The 21,043-nt window shown below is 46.0% G+C and overlaps 2 protein-coding genes, 1 long non-coding RNA gene and 1 pseudogene across 3 annotated transcripts; 2 read left to right on the top strand and 2 right to left on the bottom strand.

Moving 5' to 3' along the window:
* Positions 1 to 2,118: 2,118 nt before the first annotated feature.
* On the top strand, positions 2,119 to 5,169 carry LOC140221666 (uncharacterized; annotated as a pseudogene).
* Positions 5,170 to 11,629: 6,460 nt separating this feature from the next.
* Positions 11,630 to 15,733, bottom strand: LOC117859992 (ferredoxin--NADP reductase, leaf isozyme 1, chloroplastic). Its single transcript, XM_034743202.2, has 8 exons — positions 15,335 to 15,733; positions 14,932 to 15,065; positions 14,743 to 14,821; positions 12,685 to 12,776; positions 12,520 to 12,597; positions 12,375 to 12,437; positions 12,024 to 12,258; positions 11,630 to 11,933 (listed from the first exon to the last, which is right to left on the bottom strand). Exons 1-8 carry the CDS (start codon positions 15,654 to 15,656, stop codon positions 11,866 to 11,868), a joined length of 1,071 nt encoding a protein of 356 aa, XP_034599093.1. The 5' UTR covers positions 15,657 to 15,733; the 3' UTR covers positions 11,630 to 11,865.
* On the top strand, positions 13,788 to 15,522 carry LOC117860001 (uncharacterized). Its single transcript, XR_004641355.2, has 2 exons — positions 13,788 to 14,563; positions 14,664 to 15,522. It is a non-coding gene; the product is annotated as an uncharacterized lncRNA (long non-coding RNA).
* Positions 15,734 to 16,115: 382 nt separating the features above from the next.
* LOC117859983 (putative laccase-9) lies at positions 16,116 to 18,930 on the bottom strand. Its single transcript, XM_034743191.2, has 4 exons — positions 18,666 to 18,930; positions 17,751 to 18,147; positions 16,564 to 17,655; positions 16,116 to 16,491 (listed from the first exon to the last, which is right to left on the bottom strand). The coding sequence occupies exons 1-4, from the start codon at positions 18,783 to 18,785 to the stop codon at positions 16,361 to 16,363; spliced, it is 1,740 nt and encodes a 579-aa protein (XP_034599082.1). The 5' UTR covers positions 18,786 to 18,930; the 3' UTR covers positions 16,116 to 16,360.
* Positions 18,931 to 21,043: the final 2,113 nt, after the last annotated feature.

Raw genomic sequence — 21,043 nt, forward strand, 5'->3', positions numbered from 1 at the left:
AAATCTTATATTCTGATATTCGTGCGTGTGGCTAATTATCGAGTTATCTTAGATCACAAGTAGAACTTTCTAGGCTTTATCCAATATTCTGCTTGTCTTCGACGTTGCTCACAGTTATCGAGTTGTTTGGTTTTATTAAGTTGTATCATATCGATCTCTTAGTTTTATCAAGTGCTTACAGTTATCGAACGGCTTAGATCTGGTTAGGTTGTCTTCATCGGCTCCTTGACCTTGTTTAAGCATTCACTAGTTATCTGATCATATCGGCTAGTTAGATCTTGCATGCTTTTATTGTTTTACATACGCTACTGTTGAGAGCTGATGCATCGGCTGGGTATCATCCATATCTCATAGAAGCGCGATTATGTCATTGAGCCGATAGGTGTGCGTACGAGGCCTTGCTGTCGCAAGCTTGTCTGCTAAATTAATGGGCCAAAGTTAATGTCCTCTCATTCTTGTTACCTTATCTAAGTTCAATACATGTATCATGACATTAATTAGATCTGTTAGCTTAATTAGCTTGTAAGCGGCAGATAAGAGGCTCTTGTTTGCTGTGTTCTAATCTTTTAGATTAATAGATTCATGTCAATGCCCTCTCATTCATATTACCTTGCCTAAGTTGAATACACTTATCAAGACATTGATTAGATCTGTTAGTTTATCTGATGTGCGTATGGTGAACAAGGGCTTCTTTTATGGATGTTGTTTTTACAATGCTTTTATCTTAGCCCGTAGGTTCATATAGCTCATGGCATATGACATTAATGATTTCATTTATTTACATTGCATGATTACAATGAATATCCACGCCTACCCATGAGTTTGAAAAGCTTCGCCGCCGATCGACTCAGTAATTTAATGTTTACTTGTCAATTTTCAGGTTAAATTGATTGGCACCCTTGCACCTTCGCGAGTCGATTTGGAGCCTGCACTGAAGTTAAGCAGATTTCGGAGGCCCTATTTGTTGTTCAACGCAGTTTTCGTGTCAACGATATGCAAACTAAAAACAAAAAAACGTGAAGTGTCCTAATGAGTACAGTACGTGTCTTACTGTCCTGCGTGTCTTACTGTCCTGAGCATACTTTGTACTCGAGGCTTGTACTGTACAGTCTACCGTGTCCGCACTCGAGGAGTAGCTAGTCATCCGTACAGTACATGCTAGCCTGAAATTTGGACCGGGGGAACAAACCAACAGCAAAAAGCTGATGCCGCTGTCCGCCCAGAACAAGACGTGCCCTGCCCTTTCTTTCCCTCACCGCGTGCGCTGCGCACGCACGCACGAACGCGCCCTTGGTCTGGTCAGCCGTCAGCGAGTGGCGAGTGGAGCCGCGCAGCCGCCGGCCTGTCGAACCGCAAGGGCCAAGGCGACCCGCGCCCAAGGGCGCCAGGCTATCCCGGCCCGGGTCAGCCGGCACACTGCACAAGGTCGCGTGGGGATCGGTGAAGCGACGCCCCCAGCCGGGCCACGCGCGCCTGCGGGAGCCATGGGATCCTCTGCGGGCTGCGTGAGCAACCGGCGGTTTGTCTCTCGAATATCGCTCGTCTCCCGGCGGGGTACCGTGCCGCTAGCCCGCTACGCCACGCAGGCAGCTGCCTGAAACGGAACAGCACCATTGGAAACGTGATACACTTGCCTCGTTTTTTTACACTGGCTTTCTCGCGTGCATGCTGGCAAACGGAAAACTGTACCGTGCGCATAATCATCTTGTCCTGGTTGGAGGTAGGCTCTACGTTGGATTTACATTTTACGGTCAGCATTCGAAATTGGAATGCAACGGGATAGGGAATGGATGTAGGCTCAACGAAACAACATCTCTACCACTTCTTTACTGTATCAGTCGGTCGCGGTCGTGACAGGTCAAAATCCCCAAGTGGAAGCTCCCTATGCGTGTGGCCATGCCACATGAAGCGGTGTTTGATCATCTGCCACGTACTCCCTCCGTTCGCGAATAGATGTCGTTCCCAACCGGTTCGACGAAATTAAGGAACCTGTGAAATTACTATTTTGCCCATCCTAATTCCACCGATCCATCCCCTGTTTCCCCCAGGTGGCTCCGCTTTGCCAAGATCCACCGATGGCGCCGCCACCATGCTTCGCCTGATGGCCCCGCCGTCCCGATGGCCCCGCCGTGCTTCGCCGTTCCAGGCTCCTCCTCCACCGCACCATCCCAGCTCCTCCCTGGCACCGCTCCCTCCACTGCAGCCCCAGTGGCGCATCTTGCCGGGGCGGCGGGGTCACTGCTGGCATGGGAGGACATCTCCTTGGGCTTCCCCTCCCCCGCGTTCGTCGACACCACCCTCAACCCTTCGGCGCACGTGGGTATGCAGCTAGGCAACTCTTCGCCTGTGTTGCTTGCGGGTTTAGCCTCGTCATCGCGCCCATCAACTCTTTGCCAAGATTTCCCTTCTCCATCTATGAGGTATGACATCAGATGTCTTTCTTGGTTTGTCGATCCATCTACGAGTTCAATCTTTTGATGATGGTGATTCTAGGTTGCTCTGCATTGTGATGTGACAATTTGAAGCCAATATGTGAAAATTGTCTAATCCATTTGCTATGATCAGAATAGGATAGGGCCCAGGCCTATAGGCTCCTGTTGTTCAATTATTCTGGTGTTTTAATTTATTCCAACTTGTGTGTGTGTTTTGCATCTGAGTGCAGATGGAATGGAAGCACCACCACCGAAGATTCAATTGAAGCCTGGTCCACTATGATCATATTTTTTTAGTTGCCCATATAATGATTTTGAAGCATGAAACACATCTTTGTCCATAAATCTGGAAAATGTTGTCCACTATGCCATACTAGTCTGATCACCACTTGATTAGCATGTTAAGCTTCTAATACAATGTTTATTTACCACTGCAAGATATCGCTCGCTTGCAATGAAAATTTTCCAAAATAGGCCACGAGATAAACTCAAAGTAAGAACACTGTTGTGTCTTCTCCATCTCATCAAAATGGTACTCCTACGCATATAACTCCCTGCACTTGGTTAGCATATTTGCATTGGTAGGACCAAGGAATTGTCTAATCCATTTGCTATGATCAGAAATTTGTGTAGCCCATTTAGTTATTCAGCATTTTTCTAGTCCATTTGGTCAGTAGAGTTGTGTTCCATTTGATCAGGGAGTATCTGTTTCTTAGATGGCAGTAATACAAGTATGATTTCTATCTCATCGTTGTGATTGGCAGTAATACTACTCCATTTGGTGAGTACACGCTGAGTTGTGTGGTACAGTAAGGGTGACTATCTCATATGTGTATCATTGTTTGTTCCCTTTGGTTACTGTCATTTGTGCTTAACATACGTGAAGCTGGTAGCATTGCTACCCCCAGATGTATGCTGTGATGCTGTGGATGGTCATTTCTTTCTCTTTTTGATTGGACAGTGTTCATCTTTGTCATGTGCTGACATAGGATCAAGATAACCAATACCAATTACCTTTTTTTTTCTAACCATGATAGCTACCGACCAGTTTAAGTACTCCCTCTTTTGTGCACAACTCATGTTAAATTAATACTCGTGTAGGGCTGTGGAGGTCAGGATAAATGATCAAGTAGAATGGCAAAGGAGGAAGAAAAGAAAGTCCCCTTGTACAAGCATGTTACTTTTCAGATCATCGCTAAGCCGAATGTTATTGTCACCACATTTGAGGTCCCCTACAGCAAGACATGGGAGATCGCCACTAGCCACAACATGCCCAAGAGCAGTGAATGATATTGATTTAAATTTGGATACAGAGAATGGTTCTGATACAGGGGCTGTTCTACAACCTCAAGAGAGTGCACGGAGGAGACCTGTAGTGCATGAGAAACGAAAAGCAATATTCGAATCTTTGATAGCAAAGGTAGGAATGGAAATTTAAAGGGTCATGAGATGAGTGAAGTTTTAGAGAAATTCTCAGTACCTCTTCGGACAGTCCAACGTATCTGGAAAAAGGGAAAAACCTGCATAGACCAAGGTATGCTAGTTGATGTTTCAAGTGGAAAGTCCAGGTGTGGTCGCAAGAAGATTGAGGTGGATGTGTCAACACTCCGCGATCTTCCTTTGTCAAGTCGTACAACAATACATGATGTGGCTCAGCACTTTGGTATCAGTAAAAGCAAATTGCATGCAATGAAACGTGAATGCATTATAAAGCGTGTCTCAAGCAGCATCAAGCCCTACTTAACAGACAAAAACAAGAAGGACGGGCTGAAGTGGTGTCTATCTATGCTTGACCCAAGCAGTGTACCACATGATCCCATGTTCCAAGGTCTATTTGATTATGTGTTCATTGATGAAAAATGGTACTACATTACAAGAAAAGTAGAGAGATATTATACAATTGCAGGAGAAGAACAACCGGTTCGAACTTGCAAGAGCAAGAAATTACATTCCTAGGATCATGTTTTTGACTGCCGTTGCTCGACCAAGATTTGATCCTGATGGCAATTGCACAATTGATGGAAAGATTGGTTGCTTCCCATTCGTGACATATGAGGCAGCCAAGAGGTCAAGTGCAAACCAGCTTGCAGGAACAATAGAGATGAAGCCTATCGACTCGGTAAAAAAGGAAGTCATTCGAGAATTCATGATCGAAAAGGTCTTACCAGCTATTCGTGCTAAGTGGCCGCCTAGAGATGCCAACAAGCCAATATTCATACAGCAGAACAATGCTAGACCCCATCTTACTCCTAATGACACAATGTTTTGTGAGGCTGCTAAGCAACATGGGTTTGACATGAGACTTGTCTGTCAGCCAGCAAATTCACCTGATTTCAATGTCTTGGATTTAGGCTTCTTTAACTCTATTCAGTCAATCCAGTACAAAACAACATCCAAAACAACTGAAGAGCTTGTAGCCACTGTAGATCAGGTGAGAGCTCTAAACTTGTTTGCTTTTCCTTTGCAATTGTGTGTGCAACAACTTATTATGAAAAAATGTTCTAAAATATATCAATATGCGGATCAGGCTTTTGAACGTTATTCGGTGCGTCAAGCAAATAGAATTTTCTTGACTCTCCATAGATGTATGAAGGAAGTTATGAAACTTGGTGGTGGAAATGGATATGATGTTCCTCACATCAAGAAAGGGATGCTCGAAAGGCAAGGGTGTCTCTCTTTGTAACTGAAGTGTGAAGCGCAATTGGTGCAAGATGCTATGGCACAAATCAACGAATAAAGAGCAAAAAAAACTATGTGTAATTTATTCTTGATCGATCTTTTAAACTACATTGTGGTTAGTTTTGCATAATGGATGAAATAATTGCTGCTAAGTTGACAGCCTGTGATGAATGTGGTTCAATTATTCTTGATGTCAGTTAAGAAATTTTAGCATGACAAAATGAATGTGCTATACAAATGAATGTGCTTGATATTGCTATTTCTTCATGTCAGTTAAGATATTGCTATCATCTTTACCAAGAGAGGGTACAAACTTTACAGAACCACAGACTGGACACCAAGAAAGGAAGGTACTCCAATAGAACTGACCAATTTTGAGCCGAAAAACAGATTCTGAGAGCAATACTCCTCAAACAGTATTTAGTACAAATTGTTACGGTACATACATCTGCAAAAATGCAATTCACAGATTGAATATGGACATGTCATCCTCACAGTATGCTAGTGCAGAAATGCAAAGTGTTGCAGTACTCCTCACAAATTGAATAGAACTTCCTATCCTTTCTACACCTATCTCAACACCTAAATACTCCTTGTACAACAATTCCTTGTACAACAACTTGAGGTTTCTTAACAACAATTGTGTCTGTTGGGCCCTGGCAATCTCTTCATCGCATAGATAAGCCCCTGCAACAATTGTGTCTTTCATGTGACTTTCTACAGAATCCGAGGGGCAGAGAACAGCACTGACTCCGCCTTGTGCGTAGTTTGTGTTGCTCTCATGAGGCTCTGCTTTGGTGATAATAGCAATAGAGCTATACTTTGAAACTTCCAAAGCATACCTTAGGCCAGCAACACCGCTACCAATAACCACGAAATCAAAGAATTTTGTGGTATCATCTTGCAGGCATGAAATCAAACAATTAGCACGCTATCATCAAATTAAACAATGCAACAATAACACGGTAGGAAGTGTCAGATCAAAGCCCGCAATTTGAAATAAGTACTCAATTGATTATACATATCATTTCTAACTGAAGACCTTTTACATGTTCTTTTGGTTCTCTTATCTGAATCATACTTCAGTCAGTTTGGAAATCGTGACACTGCTTCTTTCAAATAGTTCAATATAATAAGAGGCTATCAGACTGCAACAAGCACTTGGAATCCTCCTGTAAAAAAATAAACGTTTGACGCTCTCGGAGAGAAGAATATTTGACAGCATCAACTTCACCTAGAGTTATCAAGCTGGGCGCATCTTCTGAAACAGAGAGAAGGTAGTCCAGAAGCTTGCATGTGCACTTTCTCGATATGCATCAACCGTGCGCATTGGAAGCTGGCAAATCCATTCGTCAGGTTCGCCATCCCGTCCTCGGCTCTGACTGCAGAAACGAAACCAGAGCACACAAACTAATCAAGAACGTAGACTGCACAGGGAGAAGCAGAAAAGAGGAAGAATTATCTTTTCCAAATAAAAGCAGGAGGAAGAATCCAGAGGAACGAACAGCAACCGCAAACAAAACAAGCAATGAGCGAAAGAACTGAAAAGATCTCCAATTACGGACGGGTAGAACAGGAACGAGAAGATCTAAGCATCCCCGGCGATAAAAGCCAGGCAGGACCGTAGGACGACAACGGGTTCAGAGTGACGGCGAATCTGCGGAGAGGAAGGCGCGCGCGGGGGCGAGGGTGGCTGGCGGGGGGCTGGCGACGCACAGGAGGAGGGAGGTGGGGCTGGAAGCGCTGTGCAGGCGGCGGGGCTGGTGGCGAATCGGAGGAGGGAGGTGGACTCGGCAGCAGTGTGGACTCGGCAGTATGGAGGAAGATGCGGAGGGTAAAAATGGAAAGTAGAGCGGTGATTGAACTACGACGACATCTATTCGCGAACGTTTTCATTTGAACTACAGGGACATCTATTCGCGAACGGAGGGAGTACATGGTTTGGAGCATGTCGGCGGCCAGAAACCAGGGATGCAACATGCCACTTCAAATCAAAATCCTGCGGGTGGAAAATCCAATTGTTGTTCAACGGGACGTGTTATACGAGGACAGAAAGAAAATCTCATTTTATGTAATTATATTTACATAAAGCTCTGCACTTAGCAACAGGGTTTAATGGCTCGATACATGGCAGATAATTTTTAATGGGAGACGTGGCATCATCAATCTCCCATTCTGTCCGCCGCTTGTCGTCGCTCCAACACACTCTCATCCGGCATTTGTTTTGTGTGAACCGTGAAATCAAAAGCTCTTGTAAAAAAAAATGTAAAATCGGCTGTGAAATCCATTGTATACACATAAGAATTCCCACGGGATCATAAAACGCGGCGAATTATGTAGTCATCCGTGTGTCGCCATGGCGGGTTGGGGTCCTGGGGACCTGAGGTTGTTGGCTACTCTAGCAATTTATTTGCTCCTGGGCACTGCAGTGGAAAACAGGGCAGGACAAAGATTCTAATCAGGCCCGAGGAATAGAAGCTGCTGCAGGCCTGCGGCCTCGCCTCGCGCCCTGGCCTAGCGTTCGGGTCAGAGTAGGCCGAACGATTCCAGGTTCCAGCACTGCCACTCTGCTGGCAGCGCCAGAAGATGTCCCCCTCCCTTGCCCTGCAGTCTGCTCTCCTATCCCGAAAGCGTCGTCCGCCTTCAATGGACATGCTCACATGCCTGGCTCTGCAATCCTGCCCGTTGGCTACGGTTTCTGCACAGTCACGCAGGCACCGCGATCGCGTTGGAGCTGGACACCGGAGGTCGGGAGGACGACGAAGCAGGTCGAGAGGAGAAAGTAACGCCAGCATGGCTGTTTGCGAGCGAGCACGGAGCATTGACTCCGCCGGCGCTGCAGGCCGCAGGCGCTGCGCTGGGGCAGGGAGGTTTAGGGTTTGGAAACCCAGGGCTCGCGTGGTGTCACAGGGACTAAGGGTATTTGATTTTGGAGTTAAAGTTTAGTCCATGTACATCGAATATTCGGAGGTTAATTAAAAATAATTAAATATGAGTTAATTATAAAACTAATTACACGGACGGACAGGAACTTGATGATCAAACATCCCTTGGGACGGGCCGGCCGGCGGCCTGCGCGCGTGCGATTCGTGCATGCCTGCCGTGCGGTGTGTGCGTGCAGGCTGCTGCAGGGGCGCAGGCCAGAGTTGTGGATGGAGCATGGAGGGATGCGCCTGCGCGCCCATCTATGCATCTGGGGTAGAGTACCTGTGCAATGAGCTACTATACGACGATGTCTACATACGTATTCCGTTTGCGCGTATACGTTGACATCTTGCAGCAGACAAGACATACAAATGATACAAACGGGCTCTTTATAGGCAGACACGCTCAGTCCGTTTCGTGCTGCGTGGGAGTGTGGCGCAGCTTTTCTCTCTTCCGGAAGAACTGAGCCTTTAGCGCTCGTACTCACCGGAACGCCGCAGGTCCATCACACGCACACTTCTACAGTTGTACGTGTAATCGTAAAGCAAACGTCCATAAGGTCGGGCGACCTAGAATGGGTGTTGAATGATGATGCATCCGGATCAGACGATCCGCTGCCACCTGGTTTTCGTGTAACGTGACCGATTGAAACTACGGAGACATGTACACCATCCCTTAATAATTCGGCAAGTGACTTCACGTCTCTTTTGACTTGTGCAGTGTAGTATGGAGTACTATTTTGCTTGAAACACGTACACAATTTTACCAACCTTTGCTTTTACCAAGGCAATTCATCTACTACAAGATGAAATGATCAAAATGCCCACATAAAAATAATTTTTAGTGTTTCTAGAACATTTCTATAGTACAGTACCCTTATAAGATGAAATGATCAAAATGCCAAGTGTTTTTGGAAACAAATAAAGTGATAAACATTTTGAGAGGGTCGTGTGTTGCAAAGCTAAGGATACAATGAAAATGAGAAAAGCAACTTTTCTGGAGGGCTTCCTATATGGCTTCCGAAAGATGCGTAAGAGGTTGAACTATAAAGGCCAGCAACCATCCATTAAGTTCAGCACCACCTATTTCCATCCGTTCCATTAGATTGCACGCACATACACAAAATCATACCATATACCTTTGACTTTTTTCATGACACTATACAGATACATGAAGAATTGCATGCTTAGTGCTTTTAACTTTTTCCACGACACTGTACTTAGTTCAGAAGTTGAATATTTTTTGCAGGGCATGTGGTTTGAAGTTTTGAAGAGGGATAGTATCAGATGGGGACTGGCAAGTTGAAATTTGAAGTTCAAAAATGAAATAATAACTGAGAAAATATGCATATACCAATATTTACTTTGTACATATCATCCGTTTGATTTGTCTAAATACAAATGATATATTTGACAAAAACACATATCTTGAAAAGAAAGTTATTATTATATAAATTCCAGACCTAAGAAAAATTAATTCTCCAAACAAACTCCAGAACTATATGGTCCATAGGATTATAGCCAAATAAGAAACAACAATCATCATAAATCGGCCAACACCTCATGAAGTGTTACTCCACCTGTTAATTATAAACGTAGAATTAATCACGTTTGAAATTGAATTATGAAATATTGCATTGCAATACTAAAAATGTTGAACTATACCTATAAATTGTTGAAACTGGTAATATGAAATGTAAAGTTTCACTAATAAAGTTGTTGGACAAACAAATGATATTGAAATCGAATATATAATGTTGGGTTCAAGAGTAAAAATGTTCAACCAAACCAATGGTAATGTTGAATCTTAAATGTAAAATGTTGCATTGAAATACTAGAAATGTTGGACCATTCCATCAGAAGTAATGAGACTGTAAATATTAAATGTTGAATTCTATTAGTAGAAATGTTGAGCCTATTCATTTAAAATGTTGAAATGAAACATAAAATGTTGGTCAATTGGAAATGTTAAAGCTGAAAATATAAAGAAATATATGATAATTAAAAAAGTTAAGATCAATAAAATGTTGGTGAGAAAAATAGTTTGGAAAAATGTTAGGTCATTTGTGGAAATGTTGGGTAACCTAAATAAATTTGGGGATTCACCATAACTTTAAGAAAGAGTTGAGGACTGTCAAAAAATTGTTGAGAAACATTAAATAGATGTTGAGTTTCATTAGTATAGACGTTGAACCAAACCATCGGAAATGTTGAAACTGAAATATAAAATGTTGCATTGCAATATTAAAAATGTTGAACCCACTAAAAATGTTGAAACTGAATATGTACAATATTGAGTTTCACTAATAAATATGTTGGACAAGGAAACAAAAATGTTAAAGTCGAATATATAATGTTATGTTCAAAGAGTATAAATGTTGAACCAAACCACGGTAATGTTGAATCTTAAATATAAAATGTTGTGTTGAAATACTATAAAGGTTAAACCATTTCTTCAGAAATAATGAGACTGTAAATATAAATACGTTGAATTATATTCGTGGAGACGTTGAGACTGAAATGTTGAGACTAAATATAAAATGTTGGTCAACTGGAGGTATTGGAGCTGAAACTATAAAGAAATATATGTTGGTTAAACAAGCTAAGGTCAATAAAATGTTGGTGAGGAAAAATGTTGAGCCTATTCCGTTTGGAGTTTTTTTTGACATTCACCAACTTTTTTACACAAAAGTTGAGATAGTTCATCTAAAATGTTGATTTTTAAAAAAATATAATAAAATATAGTCATATTGGATCTCATTTTGTTACATTGATTCTAAATAACACGATGGTGCAAAGAGAATAAAAAACGGAGTTACGATTTGAGAGAAAAATGAAATCAAAGTTTCAAATCCAAAGAAAACCCATCCCGTCACTCCTCCATAGCACCCAACGGGATATTGACACGTGTCTAGCTCGTTTCCATCAAGCCAGCTGCGCTGCATACGGTTTCATCCGATTCATTTGGCTTTGCACGGATCTCAGATATTGAAAGATTAGATGAAAAATTTCTTCCGGAAGATTTATAGGTTCTGCGCTTTTCTGGCTGCCGCGGTGCTCCAAAGCCCTGCTAGCATGTCGCTGCGATCGGCCCATTGGCCCAATCGGCAACTGCTTCATTCACGGCGACGCCCACCTGGGCCTGGCGGCCTCGCTAGCTGCTCCATGCAACGCCGCACTGGTGGTCGCCAGCTCCGTCCCGGAGTCCAACTGCTAGCGCTGCCCTCTAGAGATTGGGATCATCGGTGGCGAGGAGGTACAAGACGCCCCTGAAGAAGGGATAGCGATGGAATGTGCGAGTCTACAACTGCCGTTTCGTATTGCATCTCGCTTTTGTGTTGCGTGTATCTTGTCCACACTGACAAAGAGCAGGAGCCGCTGCATCCACCCTGACCATTGGACGTTGGGTTGTAACAATTGCAGCAATAAGATCGCCCTCCTCTCTTTTGGCGTATCAGGAGGGGCGATGTTCTCATACCAGCATGGTGAAAACAATTCGTTCAGATTGTGCGTAAAAACAAATACGACAGCTGTTACAACAATTTTGTGCGTGTGCGGAGGGGAGTTACAATGATTAATTACAAATTCGGCGAGTGACTTCACAGCTCTTTTTACTTGTGGACTGTATGAATATTACTCTTTGGATACAAATTGAGTGGGAATTATAATGCAAGTACATATATATAAAACTGAAAAGAAACAGCCATGGTAAAATCGAAAAAAACCCCACTATCTACATTATATACGTAGTACATCTTGACCATACGCACATACAGGTGTATGCACAGATACACACAACACAAATGTTGAGATCGACGTAATATCCACAGTTAGTAGACTTCCACGTTCCATTGCTCTCCCTTCTTCAGCTGCTTCTTGTACTCGAACCAGTCAATTCCTAACATTGTGCAAGCCAAGCAGCAAAATTCAGCATCATTTGGACATCAAGACCTTCCACACAAAAAGGTTCAGAAGATTGTATACATACCGTCTTTCTCAGCCAGTGTCACCATGATCTCATCGATACCCTTCTCCATGCCTTTCAACCCACACATGTAGACGTAGGTGTTGTCCTTCTTCAGAAGCTCCCACAGCTCCTCCTTGTATTCCGCCATCCGGGTCTGGATGTACATCTTCTCTCCCTGAGCGTTGGTCTGCTCTCTGCTGACAGCGTAGTCCACGCGGAAATTATTCGGCGCTTTCGTCTTCATCTTCTCAAACTCCTAAATAATGTTTCGCAAAATGCAGCGCAGCTATGGAGGTTAAGTATCACATGAAAAGGAAAAAGATTAGCTTGTGATGAAGTGCTCATGAAAACAGCAGAGATCGATGTACTGACATCCGGGTAGAGCAGCGAACTGCTCGTTGGAACTCCCAAGAAGAGCCATGCAAGACCGTTGAACTGCACAAGAATGTAATTCAAACTTGTTGCTTCCATGTTCACCGTGGATTTTAGTTGGCGATATGAAGATTTTGATACGTACCTGGTAGTCGTCATGCTTCTCGAAGAACATCTTCCACAGGAATGAGCGGAATGGAGCAATACCGGTACCGGTCGCAAGCTGGAAGCAATTGGCATGAAAGACTATAAAATTTCTGGTTGCCGTCATTATGCAGGTACTGAACTGGATCTGACAATTAAGCTTTACCATTATAATATTAGCGTTGGGGTCTTTGGGCATGAGCATTTCTTTACCAACGGGCCCTGTAATCTGGACGTCAGCACCAGGCTTCAGGTCACCTGCATTATCACCACAAGTCCACAAGGTCAGATATTCAGATATTAACTAATAATATGAGCGATTATTATGGGGTGTTTGGATACGATGTGCTAAACTTTAGTAGGTCACATATGCTAATTAGGAGGACTAAACATGAGCTAATTATAAAACTAATTGCAGAATCCCTAGACTAATTCGCGAGACGAATCTATTAAGCCGAATTAATCCACCATTAGCAAATGGTTACTGTAGCACCACATTGTCAAATCATGGACTAATTAGACTTAATAGATTCGTCTCACGAATTAGACTCCATCTGTGTAATTAGTTTTATAATTAGACTATATTTAATACTCCTAATTAGTATCAAACATCCGATGTGATAGGTGCTAAAGTTTAGCACATGAGAACTAAACACCCCCTATATATATGTCGAGATCCGGATGCATGTTAATCAAGAGGGTATTTGGACACAGGTTGCTGACAGTTCTACATTCAACACATCCTAATTTGGTATAGTGTCAGGTCAATGCACTGAGCATTATTGAATAATTAAAGTGCACAATAATGTCTGGAGTTATTCAAACACTAGTAGTAACTACACGAAACAGGGAAATAAAGCAGCTACTAAACTGTGATCCACATTACGATACAAACCATTATAAAAGTTTCAAATTCCTCAGTCTTAGTGTATTAAATTTCATACCACATCAGCAATTTTGCTAACTTGACAAGATATTTATGAAGAGGGAGAATGAAGAGTTTTATCATATGAGAGTTTTATCCCATGAAACTCAACCATCACGGTTAACTAACAGTGCAATGAAATTGTGCACGACACCATGGAAAAATTAGTTGCGCCTTTCAGACGACTCACCCAACCTTTTGTTGCCCTCAGCGCCATTTACGTCGCTTCCGTTAGTGCAACTTGCCGTTGGAACTCAGATTTTTATGAAAATGGCCAAAGTACCCCTGCTACAAGCGGGCCCACTTGGAAGGCTCGAATTTTCAACAAAAACCAACCGGCCTCCGTTCCGCTCCTCTTGGCCGCAGGCCCGCCGCCGCTCCCCTCCCCTTTCCCACCTCCCGGCCTCCGCTCCTCTCCCGTCCAGGCCAGCGCTCGCCGCTTCTGTCCCGATCGCCGCCCGCTGCTCCGCTCCTCTCTCCTCTCGGCCTCTGCTGCCTCGCTCCACTCCCGTTCGTGGTGGAGACCGCGCTGGACGAGGCCGCCTGAGCGCGCACCGGCTTGGCTTGGCTGCGCCGCCATTCTCTTGGGCGTCCCTGAACGGGAGCTTGAAAGGAGCAAGTGCCACGGCTTTCGAGCCTCGGCGCGCCTCCGCTTGCCCGTAATCCCGACGTCATGATGGTGCAGGGGCCGTCCCCTGGGCGCCATCGAGACCGCCGATGACGACAAGGAGGAGGCCTCCGCAATGCTGCGACTACAAGCAGCAGTCCCTGCTGGCGTCTCCCTGCCTGCAACTGCAAGAGCACCCGTCCAACAACGGCCATGGCGAGTGCCGCAGTTTATTTTTGAAAGAAAGGAGCCGCAGGTTTCAGTGGCGGGCAGGAGAGATAAGATTGAACGGTGAAATCAGGAGAGATAGGATTGAATGGTGGTGGGTCCCATCTTATTTTGGATTTCTTTTGAAGAGAGGGAGTGGCTGGTTGAGGTCAGGGGTAAAATGGACGTTTCCCTCGCTGTTACAGCAGTGGTACTGAGGTCCAAAAAAGTTCACTGGATGGCATGAGAGACGTCACAAGTTTTCTGGTGGCAGATACGGAACTGGAATCTTTTATTTTTTTGAAGGTAATACTTGAATCTTTTATAATGGCTTGAGCGTAATTGACTCTTCACTAAAGCATGAATTTCGTATGTCCAAATCTGAATTCTGGCAACGTATTGACAGGCTTGTTGTTGCGGACAGCATAACTCAGAGTTCATGCTGAGAGAAGATAGAAGAAGAATGCATGCAAGAAGTGACGTACACAAGAAGTTTGAGCAGACTCCTTTGACAACCTCTCCCGCCTCGTTTGTGTAAACAAGCCTCTTGACACACAGCGAGACCTGCAGATATGAAGCACAAGTCAGGCTCCTCCTCCGTCACTTTACAGTTTCTGTCTCTCCGTGGTGAGTCAATCATCAGTCGTCAGCGAAAAAAAGGTCAGAGGACTCACCGTCTTGGAGTCGCCAAAGTCGCCGAGAGCGCTGCTGGCAATGGAGTAGAGCCTGAGCTTGTGCGGCTTGCCGTTCTTGTCTTCGCCGTCGGCGATGACGCCGATGGACTGGCCCTCTCTGTAGGGGATCTCGCCTGCAGCAACAACTCGATCATGAGTCCTCGATGGCCTGTGGCTGTGTTGTGGTGAAGCAGAGCAGAGCAGAGGAGGCAGGTTTTTTTCCTTTTTTTTTTCTTTTTGAAGAAAGCAACGGGGCCAGGGGGGCCTCGATGGCCTCCTCTTTTTCAAAAAGAAGAAAGCAGTGCGCCCACTGAACATTTCATTCAAGGGGCCGGCGACCGAACGGCCGCGGCGAGAGGAGGCAGTTACAAGTGGAAAGAAAGAAAGGAACGTGCAACGGGACCTTCGGTGCTGAAGACCATGTGCCATGTCTCCCCCGGTGCGTCGTCTCCGGTGATCTTGGTGTTGAGGAGGCACTTGCCGACGTAGGGCTCCTTGGGCCTGTACTTGTTGGTGACGACGCCCTCCTCCTGCTTCTTGGAGACCTTCTTGGGCTTGGCGTCCGCCTCCACGGCCGCGGTGTCGGTGGTAGACGTCTGCGCCCGGATGACGGCCCGCGCGGCCCTCGGGCGGTAGGAGAGGAAGTGGGCGGCGGCAGGGGACGCCGGCGCCTTGGCGGCCGGCGAGGAGGAGAGGGAGACGGCCACGGCCGTGACGGCGGCCATGGCTCGCGAAAATCAGCTGTTGAATGCGCGGGGAGGAGAAGGGAAGGGAGGGAAGAGCAGGACGGGGAAATCCGAACTGGAGGAGGCGTGAAGAAGAAGATGAGCTCCGGACAGTGAAACGACGATGAGTGGAAGACAGCGAAGATGACGAGCATGTGGTTGTGGTGGATGCGAGGGAAGAATTCTCTCATCTCAGTTCAGGCAGCTTCTCAGCCGTCCGATCACACTCTTGCTCGCCTGGACCTGGCAGGTGGGCCCATTGGGCTTGGGTACCTGCCAGGAACCTTGAATTGCCCCCGCCCTAGGGAGTATTTCCGCCGTTAATTCCACTGTGACACAGCGTTATACTTTGTGCCGCAATTTTTTTTTGCTCAAAAGTACAATGCAAGGTTATAATTTGTACCAAGATTACTACAAGGAAACCAAACAGTTAATCAGAACAACGAGGAAACCAAACAGTTAATCAGAACAACGAATGCATTCCTTTCTCTTCCAATCAACCGAAATACAAGGCACAAACGACACTAGTTACACTTATACTACACGGATCTCAACTGAGCCCATTTTTTTTCGACAGTACATCTGATTTGAAGAACAACTCTACTTAAAATTTGTACCACAAATAACTAAATAAATCAATCAACAAAGTTTAAGTTATTTTGCTCGTTCATCGGCGGTCGTATGGCCCATGCGTCCTTGATTCCTTAGCACTTGGGCATGCTAGGAGGACGCGGCAACATCTGAGCGTCCGGAGTCTTGCCATTTTTCACGATGAAGACAGTGTCCATGCCCCACACCGTGTGACGATCGAAGTGGCAATGCATAAACCACACCCCTAAGAAAAAACAGCACAAAGTTAATTCTCATAAAGATCATGAGCCAAATTAGCAAATTCTCTCTCACTCACCAGGGTTTGCAGCCCGGAAGCGGATTGCAGCCCACCCGCCAGCGGGCACGGAGACGGTGTTCTGGTACGGCGGGTCCACCAGGTTGTACGCGGCTGGGTCCTTGCTCTCGTCGAAGTTGCCGAACCCTCTGCCCACCACGTAGAAGGCGTAGCCGTGCAGGTGAATGGGGTGCGGCTCGGCGCCGAGGATGCCCGTGCCCTGGAACACCACCTCCACGACGGCGCCGTACTCCACCACCTTCACCTTGGTGCCCCGCCTCGTGAACCAGAGCTCCTGCGCCGGCTCGGAATCCGTGAAGTTGAAGGCCACCGGCGGCCTGTCGGGGAAGTCCGGCTCGTACACGCCGGCGATGGAGGAGTAGTAGGCGTCGAGAACGTCGACGGCCGGGCTCACGAAGCTGACGTTGTTCAGGCTCGCCGATAACCGGGTGCCGTTGATGGGGCCATCGCACGTCTCGTTGCTATTGGCCCCGCCGCCGCAGGGGAGCACGTTGACGGAGACGGTCACGAGCATGCGCTCGTCGACGCGCGCTGGCACGTCGGCGGGGTGGGCCTCGGAGGCCAGGGACCGGAGCCGCGCCGTGTACGCCGTCGCCGCGCCGATGTCGCGGACGGCCGGCAGGACGGGGAGCTCCGGCGGCCCTGCGGCGTCCGTGTACTCCAGGACGGCCGTGGCGGTGCTGTTGTTGATGCTGAGCTGCAGGTTGGTCTGGAACGTCCTCGCAGCCATGTAGTAGCGGCCGCCGCCGTTCGGGGCGCGGCCGGCGTGGAGGAGCGCGTCCACGGTCTGGCCCGACGCGATCATGACGTGGTCGGCGGCGAACGGCTTGAGGTAGCGGCCGTCAGTGCCGACGACCGTGAGGCGGTGGCCAGCGACAGCGAAGAACATGTCGTTGGTGAGCCCCGCGTTGATGATCCGGAGCAGGTACGTCTTGCCGTGCTCCACGACCGCCCTGAAGGTGCCGTTCCTGGAGCACGGGAACATGTCGCCGGGCTGGCCGTTGATGGTGTTGGCGTCCGAGATGTTGACGTCGCCGCCGGTCCGCTTCATCTCCTCCAGCAACTGCTCCACGTCCACATTCCACCACTCGCCTGCATCCAGATTTTTAGCCATAATTCATTCAGAATCTCAGACTAAAACACTGATCAATCCTAGCAATTAATATAATCCAAGTAATTCAATGTACCGAGGATGATGGGTATCTCCTTGTGGGGCTTGGGGTAGGGGTAGGTGGAGCCGAGCTTGGGGTGAACAACAATGGCACCGTGGACGGTGGCGCGGTCGAAGTCGCTGTGGGCGTGCCACCAGAGCGTCCCCTCCTCGTCGGAGAGGATGATGGTGTAGGTGAAGTTGGCGCCGGGGCGGATGGGGCACTGCGTGATGTACTCGGGCCCATCGAACCAGGGGTTCCGGGGCTGGTCCACGCCGTGCCAGTGGAGGGTGATGTTCTTGTGGCCCTGGTTGTGGACGTTGACGACGACGACGTCGCCCCTGCGGGCGTAGATGGTCGGGCCTGGGAACTGCCCGTTCACGGCGAGGACGGCCTTCTCGTGGCACAGCCGGGTGACGTTCGTCTCCTTTATCTGCAAGGTATAGTTTCACACGCCGTTAGATTCAAATAAAATTGTCTTCTTCAAGGACCGGGATAAAATTGTCTCCTTTATCTGCAAGGTTTATGTGCAACCTTTAATTTCGATCATGTGCAGGAGCAGAAGAATAATAGGTAATGCAAGTGATCACTATCACCAGTTGGCATAAGCAAAATTGGGAAACTGCAGCTTTCATGATTACTATGGTGACTAGGATTTCTAGATGAGCACTGTGAGTGCTAAAAAGTCAATCTGCACCTCTCGAAATATAAAGCTAGCAGAAGTAGCTAGGATACACAATGTATCTTACAATTCATATTAGATACCTGACACATGCAAATGAAGGCATGCAAACACTAAGCTAAAGTATTTCAAAAACCAAAACTTCGACTAGTGCTGATTACTTATGGCTGCAGAATGCAGATACTAGTCAAGCAGAGCTAGATTCGTGCAGCTGTGAAACTAACTCGTAATAACAAGTTGAAACAATATGGATCGATGGATCGACTTACAAAGAAGTCGTAGTGGTTGGTCCCGGAGGCCTGCGCCGGGGTAGCTGCAACCCCAAAGGCCACCGCCACCACGCCCAGCAGTAACCAAAGCGCTGGAGGCACCTTAGCTACGCCACCCATCGTCGTCGGGCGTCGCCGGCCGAAGGGGCGGGCAATGCAAACCGCTACGCGTAATTGTGTATGTGCAAGCTATTGGGACGAGTGCAATTAAGCTGAAGGGGCAATCAAGCAGCAAGCAGAAGTGGGCAGTGCAACGTGCTCTGAGTTGCTGCGGAGGATGATCGAATGAAGCAGGTGCAGCAGGTACTTATAGGACCGACGGCGACGACACACAAGCTTGCTTCGTCGTCGTCGCATTGTCACGCACCTAACCTTTTTTAAAAAACTAGTCCATCGGTTGAAAACTTGGAATGGTTATTGTCTCTTGCCGATCTGCAGGCGTGGCGTGCGACGACTAATATAATTATTCGGACTTGTGAGTTACCAATACGATGTAGACCCACACGCACAGGATATGAAGTAGTCTGACCCACAAGGGGATCGCTTCTGTCCGCGTTTTAGATGGAAGTACAGTCCGGAAAGACACTTGGAACAATCATCTCTCTTACTGTGCGACTTTTCGCAACTAGCTTCATTCGCAAAAAATGAGGTGATCACCTTTAAGGAGGTTGTGGAGGAACATCTGATAGATGCAGTTCATCTTCCATTGTCAGTGGAGGCGCATACCCAACTTGCTCAGCTGCAGGAGATTTTGCAACAGCTCGATTATGGGTTTACATCTGGGTAATCCAATTTTTACGGTATCTAAGGCATATAAGACCCTGATTGGTGAAAAAGGAATCCATCCGATTCATAATTAGCTATGGAGGTCCAAATGTCAAAAGAAGCACAAGGTTTTTTTTTCTGGTTGCTTATCAAGGACAGAGTCAGTACTAGAGATGTTTTAAGCAGGAGATCCATGACCCTAGAGTCTGTATCTTATGAAATGTGCATACTTCAAAAACGGGAGACAGCAGCACACCTTTTCCTACGATGCAATTTTGCCAAGGCTTGTTGGTCATCAGTTGGTATCACATATACTTCTACTAGACCGATCATTTTCATCTTCAATGCTATTCGAAGACGGCTACAATTACCGTTCTTTATGGAAATCACAGTCCTCATAACATGGAGTATTTGGCCAAGATCCAGATCCAGTCAGTTATGTTAGCTTGGGTAGACTCCCTGTAAATCTTGTTTCTTGTTCTTGCTTTATGTTCTTGCTTTATTTTTTGATCTTTCGGTCCTGTTTTGTATTTGAACTCTTATGTTGCTTAGCATTTTAATAAATTCATTAGGGGACTCCCCCTCCTGTTCCTTAAAAAAAAAAGTAGTCTGACCTAAGCAATTTTTCCTTGGACCAGGGCGAGCGACTTTCCTCTGCTGGTGAACTTTTTGCGAATTTTTCAACCCAAAATCGGGTAAGGGTCTCTGAACCTATACTCACTGCCTCGTATACTTCTGTACTAATTAATGTGTGTAATTGTGCAACAAGTTGCGTTGTTTTAATTTTGTGATGACTACTAATAATGCTTCGAATGCATGATTCTCTCTTGCCGAGCTTTAGCTGCATGCTCTGATTTTCCCACGTTTTAACTTTCGTGTTTAGTTTTCCGCCGGCGACAAGTGGCACGGTGTCTGATCCAGAAGCCGCGTGCGTGAAATACCTTATTGTCCGTTCGCTAGCGTGAGTTGATTATAATTATAAATCATTTTAATGTTTTTAAATTCATAGTTTTTATTATATATCTAGACTATTGTATATCTAAATGAATAGCCTACAATTTGGAGGGAGTGCCTAATTCCGGAGGCCGGAGATGGAGATGATCAATTTGACTACCAAGTATATATACTACACCAATAATGAATAACGAAGGTAGATAATGAACCTAACATTCTATGCAAGATACACTATCTATCCCTTAGCTCGTTCAATCGCACCGTCCGTCTCAACTACCCGTGTAGCCTAGTTAGGCGGTGCATGCCCCAATCTACCACAAGCATGAAATCTACTCCATGTGCGATCAAATTTCATGTTCCCACGTGGAGATTAACTTGTGGCAAGTGGGTGAAACCTGCAGCAAGCAAATAAGTTAAGCTTTTCTTGTTTTAAGTGGCCCCATATTAACTAACTAAATTAATGCAGCATCGGCCTTCTTAATTTCTCGAATATAATGCTCACGCACAATATGAAAATGGGATGGATATTTTCCGTCCGTCCAAAAGAGTTCAAACGCTAAATAGGTAGTCCAAATCCTAAATCTAAGGGATTCATGTACTAAATGGATATTCCGTATCTGAAATGCCAAATCTCCTATTTTCACCCTTCAACTATGGCA

This window comes from Setaria viridis, chromosome 1, assembly GCF_005286985.2.
Source record: "Setaria viridis chromosome 1, Setaria_viridis_v4.0, whole genome shotgun sequence".
Taxonomy (NCBI): Eukaryota; Viridiplantae; Streptophyta; class Magnoliopsida; order Poales; family Poaceae; genus Setaria; species Setaria viridis.